The sequence below is a fragment of the Athene cunicularia genome (assembly GCF_003259725.1).
Source record: "Athene cunicularia isolate RWA chromosome 21 unlocalized genomic scaffold, athCun1 chr21_part1, whole genome shotgun sequence".
NCBI classification, from domain to species: domain Eukaryota; kingdom Metazoa; phylum Chordata; class Aves; order Strigiformes; family Strigidae; genus Athene; species Athene cunicularia.
In genome coordinates, this window is record NW_020799127.1 from 8,127,332 (window position 1) to 8,141,349 (window position 14,018).

The 14,018-nt window shown below is 52.1% G+C and overlaps 1 protein-coding gene across 2 annotated transcripts in view; it reads right to left on the reverse strand.

Annotated features, from left to right (window-relative positions):
• The window catches only part of MEGF6 (multiple EGF like domains 6), a 91,130-nt gene that overhangs the window by 42,911 nt on the left and 34,201 nt on the right, over window positions 1-14,018 (reverse strand). Inside the window, exon 5 of one of the 2 annotated variants that reach the window (XM_026862896.1) lies at window positions 6,810-6,932. The exons of the other annotated variant lie outside the window; for it this stretch is intronic. Within the exon in view, the coding sequence (XP_026718697.1) occupies window positions 6,810-6,932 (123 nt within the window). The remainder of the gene's footprint in view (window positions 1-6,809; window positions 6,933-14,018) is intronic. 2 annotated transcript variants of the gene reach the window in all.

Here is a 14,018-nt window from a genome sequence, read left to right on the forward strand (position 1 = left end):
GGACGGGGGACGACTGCTGGTCATGCCGGGGGGGTGTCCCCGATGTGACCCTCACCCCTCCCCAAACAACCCACAGCTGATGGATCCGCAGCGCCCAGCAAACCCGCGCTGGGCTCGTCTGAAAATACCGAAAAAAGCGCAAATTTTCCTCCGCTCGAACGCGGAACAGCCGCCGCGACGGCTGCAAAAGAAAACCATCCCATCGCCGCCTCCTGCAAGACGGAGCCCAGGATTTTATTTTACCTTTTTCACGAAGCAAGAAGTACAAAGAGCTGATCGGATTTTCCAGAGGCAAGCTCAAAAAGCCTCATTTAACTTTCTGGAATGTTTTGAAACAATGTGCTCGCAGGGTTGAGCTGGGGGAGCCCAGGCCCTGCTACTCGGAGACGGTTGAGCAGTATGATTTGGCTGTAAGTAAAGTTCCAAATTAAAACTTGCGGTTTAGCCTGCAATGAATAGCATTCCGCGAAGAATTCTGAGACGCGGAGAGAAGCTGAATCCGGGAAGAAAATGACGCCGTCAGGCTCTCGCTGCAGCGGTTTCCAGGGGACGGTGGGCTCCGGCAGGTCGCTCCGAGCGAGAGCAGCTCCCGGAACGTTTCAGGGAGCGCTTCGGCTCATCTTAAAACTCCCAAGGGCCCACGTGCTTCTCATGAATGCTTCTTTAACAAAAATATCCGACCCCAAAAATTTGTCAGTTACTTTGTGGAAAAAAAAAAATAAATGTAACTTCTGAAAGATGCTGCAGTTTTAGAAATGGTCTGGAGAAGTGAAACCAGTGCAAAGCCCCAATGTGCCGCAGCCCCCCCTCCGCTGGCTCTGCCCGGGCCCCCCGAGGAGATGCTCAGCGTTTTGGGGGGAGGAGAGGGGACCCTGGGGCAGGAGAGGGACAGGAGGAGGGGAACTGCTGGAGGGGGATGACCGAGGCACCAGAAGCGATGCCTGACCCCCCTCGCCCCGTGCTGAACCCTCTGGCCCTTGCACTGCGCCTCGGCTGCTCGCCGCCGTCCTGCTGGAAGCTGCTTCCAGAGGGGGCAAATCCTCCCCGCCACCCCTGCACCTCGCTCCTGCCCCAGCGGGGCTCCTTGGGAACCCTCCCTCCGCGCAGCGACGCTGAAGCCACCACCACGGCCAGCGTTGACGCTTCTCCTGTAAATGTTACCAGGAGCGTTGACATGCAGAAATGAACGTTGCCACAGAGCCATGAGAAATGGCTTAGACCGACTTCCTCGGTTCAGGGATGTTACCGAGACACTGTCTATACGACGCTGCCCGGAACGCAGCTGCAGCGGAGCGAGCGCCGCTCTCCCAGAGCCCCCGACTCCAGCGGCACCAGCGGGACCTTGCCAGGGGCTCCATGACCTGGAAATTCCTCCCGCCCGGGCACACGCAGCTCCCCACAAAGAGCGCTCGCTGCTTGCCCTGCAGAAACAAATGCCAGCGCAGCTGCTGGTGCTCAACAAATTATGTGACAAAGTTGTTCAAACTCATATTTTCTTAGACTGCTAAAAAAAAAAAAATTAATAATGATGAGAGGCTCAGACTTTTCCAGACGGCTCTGCGGTATAACACGTGTATCAAAAGTACATCGGGCTTGAACATAAACTGAATCCTGCTTATGTAATAAGTTATGCTTGGCCAGGTTTGAGCCAGTCCGAGCTTCCTTGTCACCTAATTTACTTCAACTGATTAAGTACTAAGAGTTGCTTTGGGTATGGGAACACTTAGAGTCGTTACTGCTTCCTGTGAAATCAGCTGGGAGAGCGTTACCGGCCAGAGGGGTTCTTGAAATGGGAGCGAGCGGGACCAAACCCGTAACTCTCGTGGAATTTCATTTAGACTCAGTCTTAGCATCACTAAACTCTCCTCAGAACCCAAACAAATTACAGCCGACGATGCGGTCCTTCGCAGTTCAACGGCGTGTTAAGTCCCAGAGTTGATTCACCCCTGCACAGACAGGGGATCCCCGCCGAGGCAGACGCGAGTGCTTCAATCTTCATCCAAAAACTACCCAAACGCTGAACCAAGTTTCTTCTGACATTTTAAAAAGGATTTTGCAGTTAAAAGGAAGTAGCCCAACAGAGAATGTGAAAGCAGTCCAGAAGAAGGCAAGGGAAGGGGAGGCGAGAGGAACAGGGGGTTGTGACCTCAGGGGTCAGCACCGCACGAGCCCTCACCCCGTGGGGTGTGTAAAAAGCGCGTGGCGGCTGTGGCCTGGGAACACGAGCGGTGCCGGAGGATTTGCAGCTGCTGGTTCGTGTCTCCGCACAACGGAAGGACGAGCAGCAGATGCGCGCTCAACCGTCCCTGCTCGGCGTCTTCCCCGCTGAGCCCTTCCACGGGGGACACGCCGCCCCTTTGGGTTCGCCTCTTGCCCTCGGCCACCTGGGGCTCCTGCGGGCATTTCACCTTACCCGCTAATTTTAACCAAAGAAGATACCACAGGAATAGCTTAGAGGAAGAAATGGGAACGAGCACAAATTGGAAAAGCAAAGAGCTTTGCGTTTTTCCAGCTGCAGAGTTTGAACTCCCTCTTCCTTCCAGTCAGGACTTGGCTTATTTCAAAAGAGCCATCGAGCCCTCCTGAGCCATTCCGAAGGGAATTTAAAGAGGGACAAGGTCCCATGGGCCAGTGTTCTGTAACGGCACCTGGATTAACTGGCCCGTGGCACCAGCACGCCCCAGCTCCCTGAACTCCTCGGCAAGTTGAGGCTTGTCTGGCACCAACCCAAGAGAAGCTCCTGGAAGGGTTGTGGAAGCTGGAAGATGAAGGTTCGCCCCGTGCAGTTAAAGGCCAGCCCGAAGCAAAGGCCACCCCTCGAACAGACAATGATGGTTTAGGGAGTTTTGTCCCCTTTTTTGTCTCCCAATAGTCTTCCAGGTCAGAGAGAAGTTTGGCGCCACACGGATCCATCTACATTGAGAGGAACTTCAAATTCCAACCCGTTTAGCCAGGACATCTTGGCTCTGTGGGGCAGGAGCTCGGGCACCCCGTCCTTGCGCCGTGCTGCAACGTTGGCTGGTGAAGAGTCTGATAAACAAACAGCCCAGGAAATTTAACACATACCGGTCACGGGCCGCACGCCGAAATGGATTCCAGACAGACTTTTGAACCCCTCTATGTAAGGAAAACGTGTGCTGGTAATTAAATGAACGGAGACCCCCATGTGCTGAATTAGGTTTATTACACACGATCCAGCTAAAGCACGAATTTTCCTTTCATTTTGGAGCTAACGGCCCTGTCCTAAGGCAGCTATGAAAAGTTTAAACACGCTTCTCTATGCGAAGCGGCGCTTAAAAGAGTAAAATAAACAATTTGTGAGAATTATGTTGTAGAGGTTTGGTTTCTGATGTTGCTAAGAGCTCTACCCCCTGCGTCCTTGGCTGAGCTCTCTCCATCACGCCCATCGCTAGTGCAGAGCCCTGTGCGCGCCGACGCTTCCAAAAGTGTCTGCAAGGGTCCCAGTTTTCTGCAAAACCTCCTCCAGCAAAACGAGAAAGTTGAAGGATGACTTAGCTCCACTGTGAAAAGGAGCTCCTTTCCCTGGGACATAACTTAAACCTGAACCGATGGCAGCCAATGGATCTAGAAAAGGGGCTTCCGCATCCTTCAAGTCCCAACGTCAGCGGTAACGTGCAGCGGAACCTCAAGAAGATCTTGTTCAAAGAACTTCAGCACCCCTAGAATTGGCCATACCTCACAGATTGATGTAAAAAAAAAAAAAAAGAAAACCCGCTCGTTTCCTGTAAAAATCCCAATACAATGTCCCCAAAACCACTCTACAGACAGCCCTTCCGCTCTAGATAAAACCAGAAACACAGAAATACTTGAGAGGCTCGTGGCGACGAGCGTAACCATCCTCTATTCAGCACAACAGAAGCACTCTATGAGCACCTGAGTCAACTGTGTGTTATTGATACTGGTAAATCACATGAAAACTGGTAGTGTGTAAGGTTTCCTTGCCACCCTAGGTCACTAGCTCAACTTCAAGCCACGTAAAGAAAGAGGAGAGCTGATGCCACCCAGGGACTCAGGGCCAGTATTAAGTAGCTTCTCAGACAGATCCCAGATGGGTACAAGAGCTAATCGGCTCCTTTCCTGGTAGCGTTAGCAAAGCAGCCCAGGGCTGAATAAATCCAAGGGTGGATTTTCTTTCTGACTATAATCCCTTTAGCTCAGAAGTGAAAACAGACTGGGGAGCCAAACGCCGCTGGTGCTACTGCCCGTCTGCCTGTTCCCTGGACGAGAAAGACCAAGCCAGGAGCCTTTCAGGGAGGTCCCACGCGCACACACACACGCGCCCCAACCCCGTCCCGTGGTGGACGTTGCTGGCAGTGGGCGGCAGCAGGCAGCAAGGGGTAACTGGGGGGTCCTGTAGCTCAGAAGACGTCGCGTGTGACCATCTCAACTTGTCGTTGCCAAGTGTGCCAAGCTCTGGACAGCCGAACGTTGCAAGTATCTCTTTCTCTGCAGCGTTGCAGGAGAACGTTGACACTCATTTTAAGATCCCAGTCATCACCCAACCAGTCGACAACACCTTGGCAGGAAGGAAATGCCTTTCTTTTTTTGCCCCTTGCTCCTGCGATGGTATCCCCCATCTCCCCTGTCTCTACTGAGAGTGAACCCATGTAATTTTAACCAATTCTGGGCAGGAAAAGCAGCAAGTTCTCCCTGAGCTATAACACCCCTCTGTTCTACATAGAGGTTAGGTTGGGAAGTCCTCATATGGGTTTTTTTCTTCAAAAAATTCCCTACCTTAGAAGCCAACACTGGCTCGCGGTAGCTTTCTGCCTCTGCACACAAGCCATCCTGCTGACGTTATTGTGTAGCTATTTGTTTAGCAGATACTTCAAAGAGGATGGCTCCGAAGAGGCCAGCTGGACGTCACCGAGCCAGGCCAGCGCCAGGAAGCGAGTCACAAGGGGGAAGCAAGTGAACTGCCGGCCCTTGAACCCGCGACTCGTCTCCTCGGGCCACCCTCGGGAAAGGGGCAAGGTCCAAACCCTCCTGTCCTACACGGAGCCAACAAAGGGCTCCAAACATCTAAGCTCATGCTTTGGAGCCCAGGCTGATTTATTCAGGCTCCGTCAGGACATAGATCAAGAAAAGTTGGATATTTTGCAAACCATAAACATCAGTCGGCGCCTTTTGCCTTTTCTAATCTCCCCTGTCTGTACAAATCCGATCTAATCCCGTCCCCTCCTTTTCATACGTGCGTTAGCATGCCGGGTATCTGGACAGGGTTTCTTACCTGATGTAAAAATAAAAATTAATGCAGAAAGTGGCGAGCACAGCAGGGCCCACCCGCGAGCACAGCAGTGAGACTGATGGAGGAGTGCAAGCCACGGAGAGGACAACCAGCACCCGCTGTGCTGGCGTGTGGACATCCACCCTTGAGCAAAATGGGAGTATGAGAGCGATGCGGCCCAATGCAAACGCCAGTCTCAGTTAATTCAGGTCTTAATATTTCCTGTGCTCTTTTTTTTTGTTTTGTTTACCTGATAAAACCTGCAGACAGAACAAATGCAGGCAGAAGGAGCGAGGGGCTCCAGGAAGATGATGGCACTTACTGTCCCCCCCTGCGCCCAGTCAGACGAAGCGGGGACTGAGGGGGCACAGGGGGGCTCTGTGGGCACAGCTAATTACAAATAATTCCAAGAACACATGCAAAGGGATTCACATTGTCTCCCCTAAAAAAAAAAAAAAAAAAAAAAAATCTTAATCATCTGAGAAGCTAATCCTCACCAGGGGAATTCTGGGGAAACTGAAAATATTTTAGCTTGGCTAAGATAAGGGCAGAGCTGTTTATTTCACACATCTCTACAGTGGTACAGAGCCAGGAAATACTTTTCAGTTATTTTCAACAAAACAAGACAAATGTACCAAATTGGCAAGCAAGTGACATTTTTCTGCTGAATACTTTAATGTCCAAGCCGATATCCACAGAAATTACTCTCTCCCAGTTTGTCAGCAATCTCTGTTAACCATTCTGACTATTTTGGGGCTTCTGCTAAGCAAACCAGTGCCGAAAATTTGCGAGAAGCCCATCGCAGCAACTTGACCACCCTAAGCCATCGATAGAGCCGCCTGCAGCGGGCGCGGGCTCCCAGGCTCGGGTCTGCAGGAGCCCAGGAAGGTCCCTCGCTCGGATACCGACAGGGAATGCTGGAACTGCAGCATACTGATTAATAAAATAAAATTAAAAAAAAAAAAAAAAAAAGTATCTCATTCTTGGCTCTGATAAGGAAATAGCTTTTTGCATTTTTCTGCCTCCCAGTTCTGGCCACCGCGAACACGCAGCGCTCACCCAGACGCTGCCGCCCGGGGAGGAAGGGACGGGGCAGCTGCTGCGGGCGCAGGAGCACAGACTCGGGCTGCAGGAGCCGCACGACGCGTGAGGCCTCCTCCGAGAACCGCGCTGACACAAATCCCATCTAGCATTTGCATTTTAGAAACACAAAACCGCGTCTTCCCTTCCACTGGGGTTTGAAAGCAGGACATTTAGAAAGTGGCAGACAGGGAACAGCGTGATCACACAGAGTCCAACGGAGAAATCTCATCTCTTTCGACGCAATAAAACCCACACCGTCGACTTCAGCCAGATCCAGATCCCACCCTGAACACTTCGCTTCCATCCAGGTCAGACTTTCCTTCTACAACCATGATTTATACCTCGGGGCGCACCGCGGGAAGGGAGCGCTTTGTTAAACCACCTCAGGAGCGCCCACGACAGGGGCGAGGAGAGGGACGACCCGAGAGCGTGTCCCTGGGAGCCCCTGGCAGGCGGCGCGGCGCCGTCCCGTCCCTACCTGCACAGGCCCTCCCGTCCTGGGCCAGCCGCCACCCCGCCGCGCACTTGCAGTAGAAGCTGCCGATGGTGTTGCAGCACTGGGACTCGCAGCCGCCGTTGCCCACCTTGCACTCGTTCACGTCTGGAAGAGAGGAGAAGGGGAGCCCGGGTGAGCTGCAGCTGCAGGAGAGCAAAACCAACTGCTTGTTACACCCTGCTCTGCCGTTACTAACTCCGCAGGGCGGTAAGAAGGAACGTTAACCAACGGTCCCCCCCAGTGCATCCTCGAGGACGTCGCCACCCCAAAGACTCCTACCCCGGATGAGCACCAGCACTCACGTAGATACAGACACACTCGTCATCCCTCTGTAACAGCCACCTTGTTCATGAAAATGAGAAGACCAATTTTTTTTTTTCTTTACATTAAAAATCTGTTGATTTAGAAGTTTTACTTTCTCATCTTAAAAATCAGAGTGGGAGAACTTTTATACCTTTCCGCTAAAATTCCCCCACAAGTTGCCTGAATCGTATTAACCCAGAGAAGACTAAACTAAATGGTTGAAAAAATTAAAATATCCATGTAGTACACACTTTATACTAATGTTTGTAACCCAAGTGCAGAATAAATCATGTTCCCTACCAAAACCAGAGCTTTCCCTTCCCCTCAGCGGGGCGTGGGCCAGACCTTTAGGGAACACAGAGCACCTTTCTCAAATTACCTTTTAATAGAGCGAATGACTAATTGCCAGGTGAAAATGGAGGAATTGCCACCCGCCTTGTTTCCTAAACCCAGGCTCCCTCCGTTCCTCTGAGGGATTTAACAACTGGGAACCCAAATGAGCAGAAATCTGCACTTCCCCTCTAACTCGGAAGCATCCTCCTCCCGAAAGCCCATCTGGAAGCTATTCACAAGCACTGGAGATGCTTTCCAGTCAAGCGTTTTCACACCTCACCAAAACACACGAGAGCTACTTTAATTAGTCCAAAAAAAAAAAAAAAAAAAGATTGTGTGAGTTGCCAAGGCTCCCAATGCACAACACACGGGCTGGCTCCACGACCCCAGACTGACAGACTGAAGCCTCCAAGACCTGCACTCAGTAGCCCCCGGCACCACCTGCCCAGGCCTTTCGGGCGAGCGCGGGCAGCGGGAGGTGGCCAGGCGGCCGGGGAGCTGCTCCCACGCCGGGCTCTAAAGCCCCGCTCTCGCACAGCCCGTGCGTCCTCAGGCCCTGGGAGAAACACCAAAACATTTTCTGTCTCCGAACCATCTTCCGCCTACAAAACAGCGGGGAGAGGGCAAGGAGGAAACCTTGCGCCGCACCAACGCTTGGCCGTTTTATTCTTTTCAGTTACGGATCAAAATCAAGCCCAGCTTAGGAAATGCCAAGTTTCAGTTAGACACGCAAAATAGACGGGGAAGTTTCAGAAAGATTTATCGGTTGTTGGCAAATTCTTGACGTTTGGCACTAAGCAAGGCACTCTAAAAATGTATTTGCGCTTAAGAAGCAACTTTTTTTTTTCTCTGTAAAGAAGCATTTCCTTAAAAGAAAGGAGAAAAATGGAGACAAATACTGTTTTAAGGCACTTGGTCTGGATGGAAGAATAACAAGCTGTAGCTTTGCCAAACACACATGCTTCGGCCATACTGTACTCTGTACATTTCCTTCTGCTACTGCAGATAAATCTTGGTTTTCTTTTGCTCGCCCAGAGCCGCCAGAGCTCGCGCTCTGCCGGGAGCCAGCCCCATTTCCATCTGCTCGGAGCCTGACTCGAGCGCTGCTGCCTCCACGGCCAGACGCAGCCAGAATCCTCGGAGGAGCCGCGGGGAGCAGGGCAAGGGCAGGCACCCCCGTGAGCACACGGCCCCCCCGAAGGCAGATGGGGACCTGTGCACCGTTAGAAAGGAAAAAAAAAAATAAAAGCTATCGGGGTGAGCTATTGCGAGAGCAGCCCCGTCCCGCTCCCTGCGGCTCTCGCTCCGTCGGGCAGCCCCACACGACGCCGGGTGGAATTTCACTGCGGATGCAAAGACAGGTTGGACACTGAGTGGGGGGCAGCGCGTCCCCCCCGCGGGAAAAGGCTCCTGCCCACCTTTTGTGCCTGTGGGCAGCGGGCTAACCCGGCAAGCCAAAAGGAATGAAACGTATCACAGCCAAGAATAGAGTTGGAGAAGGACAGTGATCAAAACAAGGCTGATGTGATCAAAGGGACGCACCGTTTCACTCCCTCGGCCTCTTCCCGCTCCGTCCTGCCTGGGCTGGGAATTCCCCGACTACTTCTGAAACACCAGACCGTGCAAGTTTGGTTTGATTTCTCAGAAATCTTAAAACCTGCTGGAGCTTAACGAAGTCCCCAAGGGTTTATATTTGCTTAATCCTCTCCCTGCAGCGCCCTGCCAGGCCCAGGAGAGCCGCAGCCCTTCCCAAACGCTTTGTGTAAGACAGGTTACCAGGGCGTTAGTAGGAGCCTGCCCAGCCGTGCCCTCCCGCTCGCTGACAAGGGATTTTCACACTACAGGTGTTATAAGTACGAATTCAGGAACTCTACGCATTTTAATCAGATTTTCATGTACAGTAACCGCCTACACGCCATATCGGTTTGAAGAAAGGTGTGTTACTGCAACAACTGGAAGAGGAAGAGGTTTTTTTAACCAGTTCTGGAAGTAACTGTTCACCAGTTGAAGGCTTTCCTACTTTCAGCAAAGATCCAGCAAGACTTCTACAGACTTCTACTCTGAACTGCTTTCAGGAGAGATGCCGGCCCTGGCAGCCTCACTAACAGGTGACACGACGGACCCTGTTTTATGTGTTGTAAGAAAAGCGACTCCGAACTCCCTGAGCGACGCTCACAAATATAAGAGAAAATTCCTGTTCCTGCCTTGTCCATTGTTCCTGTAACCATTATCACACGGTTTCTATTTCCACAAACAGTATCAGTGGTTAGACACGTCAACTGGGCAATGCAGCATTTCAAAGAAATACTTACTGACTCCTTATGGAGAGCAGAAGGGGAATTAGGAAATGTGACCCTGGGGGATTTTGTAAAACTGAGAGAAGGCTTAAGAATTTGAAAACCAGGTGTTTTAGAAGCCAAAAGGGCAGCTGGAGGCAACGAAGCGTCTGTCATGCCGAGTTAGGCAAGGAAAGAGGAGTAAGAAAGGCTCAGTGGTTTGAAGGTCCTTCCACAATGCAAGTAGCCTGCTAGGAGCATTCAGGGAGAAGTTCACGATCCAAACCAAGGCTGTCGTAGTCCTGCTCGTCCTCACAATGTTTCATGGTTTGACAAGCCTCTTGCTCAGCTTCTCACCCAGCAACACCTTGCAGCTACGCCTGTGCCATCCATCTCTGGCTGTGGAGACCTTTCCAAGGCCATAAATCCAGACTGTGACCTTATGGTTAGACAGAAAGTACAAGGGGAGAGGGAGGGACTCCTAAACACCAGGGAGCAAAGCCAATTTGGGCAACACGAAGTACGTTTACCTCAAATGAATGTCTACGGAGAACAGCAGCTGCGTTCTGAAAGGATTCGAGCACCTGTTTGTTCCGGGCGTGTTCTGCACGCTGGGTCTCACGCCTGACGTTTCAGAGGCAGATGAACGCAAAACCCGATCAACTAGACAACCACAAATCACAAAGGTGCCTTCAACTGCAAGCCTGACTTTTCTGTGGGCCCGCAGCAGGACTCAGTGTCACCCAACTCGGAGCAGAGCCACGGATCAGCCGCTGGCTTTTCGTAGGGCTTTGCGGTCTGTTTTCGCAAGCTGAGAGAGAGGAGCTCGTCGCTGAGAGAGAGGGGCTCGGTAGCTCTGCTCTTTGTGCTGGATGCAGCTGGAGTCTAGGGGTTTGTTGGGTTTTTTGTTATTCTTTAACAGCAGCTTTTGGATAAAGTTCCCTTTAATCTTTGCAATGGACACAGTCTCAGCAGATTCTCCATAAAACGTGTTTCCCCAGAAGGATGCGGCGAGAGCAGGAGTTATTCTTGCCTCCATGTTTTGTAAAAATAAGCATTGTGGTTAGACTCTGCAAACACTACTTTCAGTTTCTTAGAGCTTGTACTTATCAAAGCACTATGAAACTTCCTTCCTCCATGACTGAAAGATATGATTCATAAACAGAAGGAAGAGCATTCCTCCCCCACCAGCTCACCACTGCCTGCCTCCCTCGTCCGCCGCGACCCCAACCGCTCGCTCCTGCCCCGGGGCCGCTGCGGCTCAGAGCCGACCTCTGCCCCAACTGCGGGTGGATTTCACACCCCGACTTTCCTAAGGAGGGAACCCCAGCGCCCCGCTCGGGGCGATCAGCCAAAGCGTGAAAGCTCACAGCAGGGAGAGCCCGACACGGGCTGGGAGGCTCCGTGCTTGTTCCTCCTGCACCTGGACGCTGCCACCGTTGCACTTCAGAGCATTAATTGCCATTGCACTCCAAGGGCGTTAACTGCCAATCATGGCAGAGAAGTGGCTCTGAGATAGTAACGCCCATCCTTATTTTGAAAAGGGGGAGAGCCTGACATTAACTATTTTGCTACCATCAACGTGGGGCTGCTGGGCCATCCTGAGTTCTAAGATCTTTGGACAAAGGATACCTCGAAAGCGTAGTCAACCCCCCAGCACAGAAGCAGGAGATTTATTTTTGCCTCTGCCAGGCAGCTATGAATCAGCTGTCACTGCCAGCCAGGTGCCACGGAAAGAGAGGTAAAGGTTGGTCCCTAAATCAAACCTGGACTGTGAGCTAACTAGGAGCAGCTGTGCTGGAATCGGTCCCCGTGGGCCCTTGGGAGGAAAGATTATATATTATTCCCTGGAGGTTGCCGTGCCTCTCCGAAACAACCCATTAGTATTTCAGAAAAATGTGATGGCTGCAGGCATCCCCTCGCTCCGCGTGCGTGGCTTACCTACGGATGGCAGGCAGGCAGGCCATACGCCACCCAAGGTTCCAGACGCTCTCCCCCTTTCCCCCGGGGATGGTGCCCGGGGTGCCCCCCTGCAGGGAGGGGTGCGGGTCTCAGGGGCAGGTCATGGCACAGCACGTGCTGCCCACAGAGCAAAGCACCCCGGGTGCTCGGGGCAGCCACCGCCGCCTCCCCACTCCACGCACCAGCACAAACCCAGGGCCGGGCCCACGGAGCACATGCTCCTGAAACCCTGCCCCACGTCAACATCAATCCTGCCTAGAAGTTTCTTGGACTTGTATTTCCTGATGAACTCAAAACTCGGTTCAAGTTCACTAAAAGGTCTGAAATTCTTTCAAGGAAACCGGGACTGGGTGTGAACACGAAAAGGGCCAAGTTAAGATTTCCCACCGAAGCCATGCAAAAGTCACAGATCCTTCACACTTCTCGCAGGGAATCCAGTCAAAGTGTGTCACTGGCTAAAGTCTGTCCAAACTCCGTAATTCAAACCCAACCTGCGCGACCGCGATCCTCCCTTGGCCCTGAACGTTGCACATCTCTTCACAAAACAAGCCTGGGGAAGAAAAGAGTGTGAAGCTGCACGTGACGCAACAGCAAGGCATGGAAGGACCACTAACAGCCTTACCCGTGCTTGGAGACGTGACTGCAGGTGCACAACCACCCATAAATGTTTGGGGTTTCAGATCTAAGTCTGCTGCAGGCTGCTCGAAGCCTCGGCGGCGGGGGGAGAGGTAAATGGAGACAGGCCTGCACGAGACCTGCAGGTTATTCGGATGCAGTTTCTGCGTCCGGATTACTCGCGGAGTTCCTATCACCTGGGAAATGCAACTTTCCACCTGCACTGGGTGATTTTTCCAAACAAAAAGTCCGACAATACCAGCGAGCCAATTCGGACCTCGGCAAGGAGCCGAGTTCCTTCAGGCCCTCACCTTCCCCGCGCAGCAGGACCGTGCCAGGGCTCTGCCCCATCCCTGCCGGCGGTTCCCTGCAGACCCTTGAAACCAAGTATGGGTCGCCTTGACTCGCACCCACAGGCTCCACCTATACTTGATCTCCAAGGTCACACACGGAGGATGTCAAGGGGGCTCCCGGAAACCTGCTCCCGAGACAGGCTCTTCCCATCCTTAGTTTTATTTGTACATTTACTGAAGTGCCATGTCAACGCAAATAAATTCAATATGAAACTTCCTGCGGGACTCCTGTTAAAACTTGGTTTCAATTCATCTCTGTCCGTGGAACACGTACAAGATTGCTTTTTATTTTTTAAGCAAGAGTTAGGAACACATAAGAGAATATTGTGCCAAACTTTCACACATATAACCCTTTTTGTTCAGATAATCATTTAAAAATGCCAATCTCCAGATAACTCACATCCCCGCTAAATTAAAGGCGGGCAGGAATCAGGAGCTATACGTGCAATATAACTGGTTATATCTGGTTTGTTCTCTGTGTCCCCAAGAACTCCCAGAGAAGGGGGCACTGCGTGACCAGTCCCCAGGCAGCTCCTCTGCTGCATCTCAGCCCCGACCAGCAGCGTCTCTCTGAACACACACAGGGTGCTCCAACACCCTGCAGCCCCCCCCCTCGCTCCTCTGGCTCCCCGCTCCCCCCAGGCAGCGAGCACCGCAGGTTTTAAAGCACTGCAGGAGTTTATATTCATGCTTTAGGAATCGCCTACCTAGGCAGTGCCCAGGCTGGCCAAGAACAACTTCAAGGGTCCTGTGATAAAAATCCGCTTTGTGTGATCCTCCCCAGATACAGCCTGACCTTCAAACATTCAAAGAAACCCAGGACATTGGAAGCGGCAGGGCTGCAATATGAAAAGAAATATATCTTTATAGTTAAATGGAAAAAAAAAATCCGTCTATATTTTTAAGGAGCTTTGCAGAGGAATACTTAGAAGTTCAGTCGCACCCAACTAATGACCATGTTTCTCATAAAACTAAATTCATCTGCCTCGGGAGAATTTCACACTGCTACTTCAGCCTTGCACCTGTGCAAGATTTGTTTCAAATATATTCTCAGTCCCCAGCTGAGTCCAAATCCCTCCCAGTACCAGAAAGGACAGCGACTGCCTCTCCTCCGTGCATCGTCTGCACGGCACCGCAGAGCTCTGGGGGCCTGTACTCATCATCCCTCGGGCACTCCTCTCTGCACCGGCTCGGAAATGTCCTTGTGCACAGCCAGGACAGACCAGAGGGACAGCCCAGCTGGGCTGGGTTTAGGGCTCACCTTTAGGACTACCGTGGCATCAGCACTAGGCTCGGACGCTCCCTCCCAGAACCATCCGAGGCCCTGTGGTTCCCTTTGCCCCGTGCAA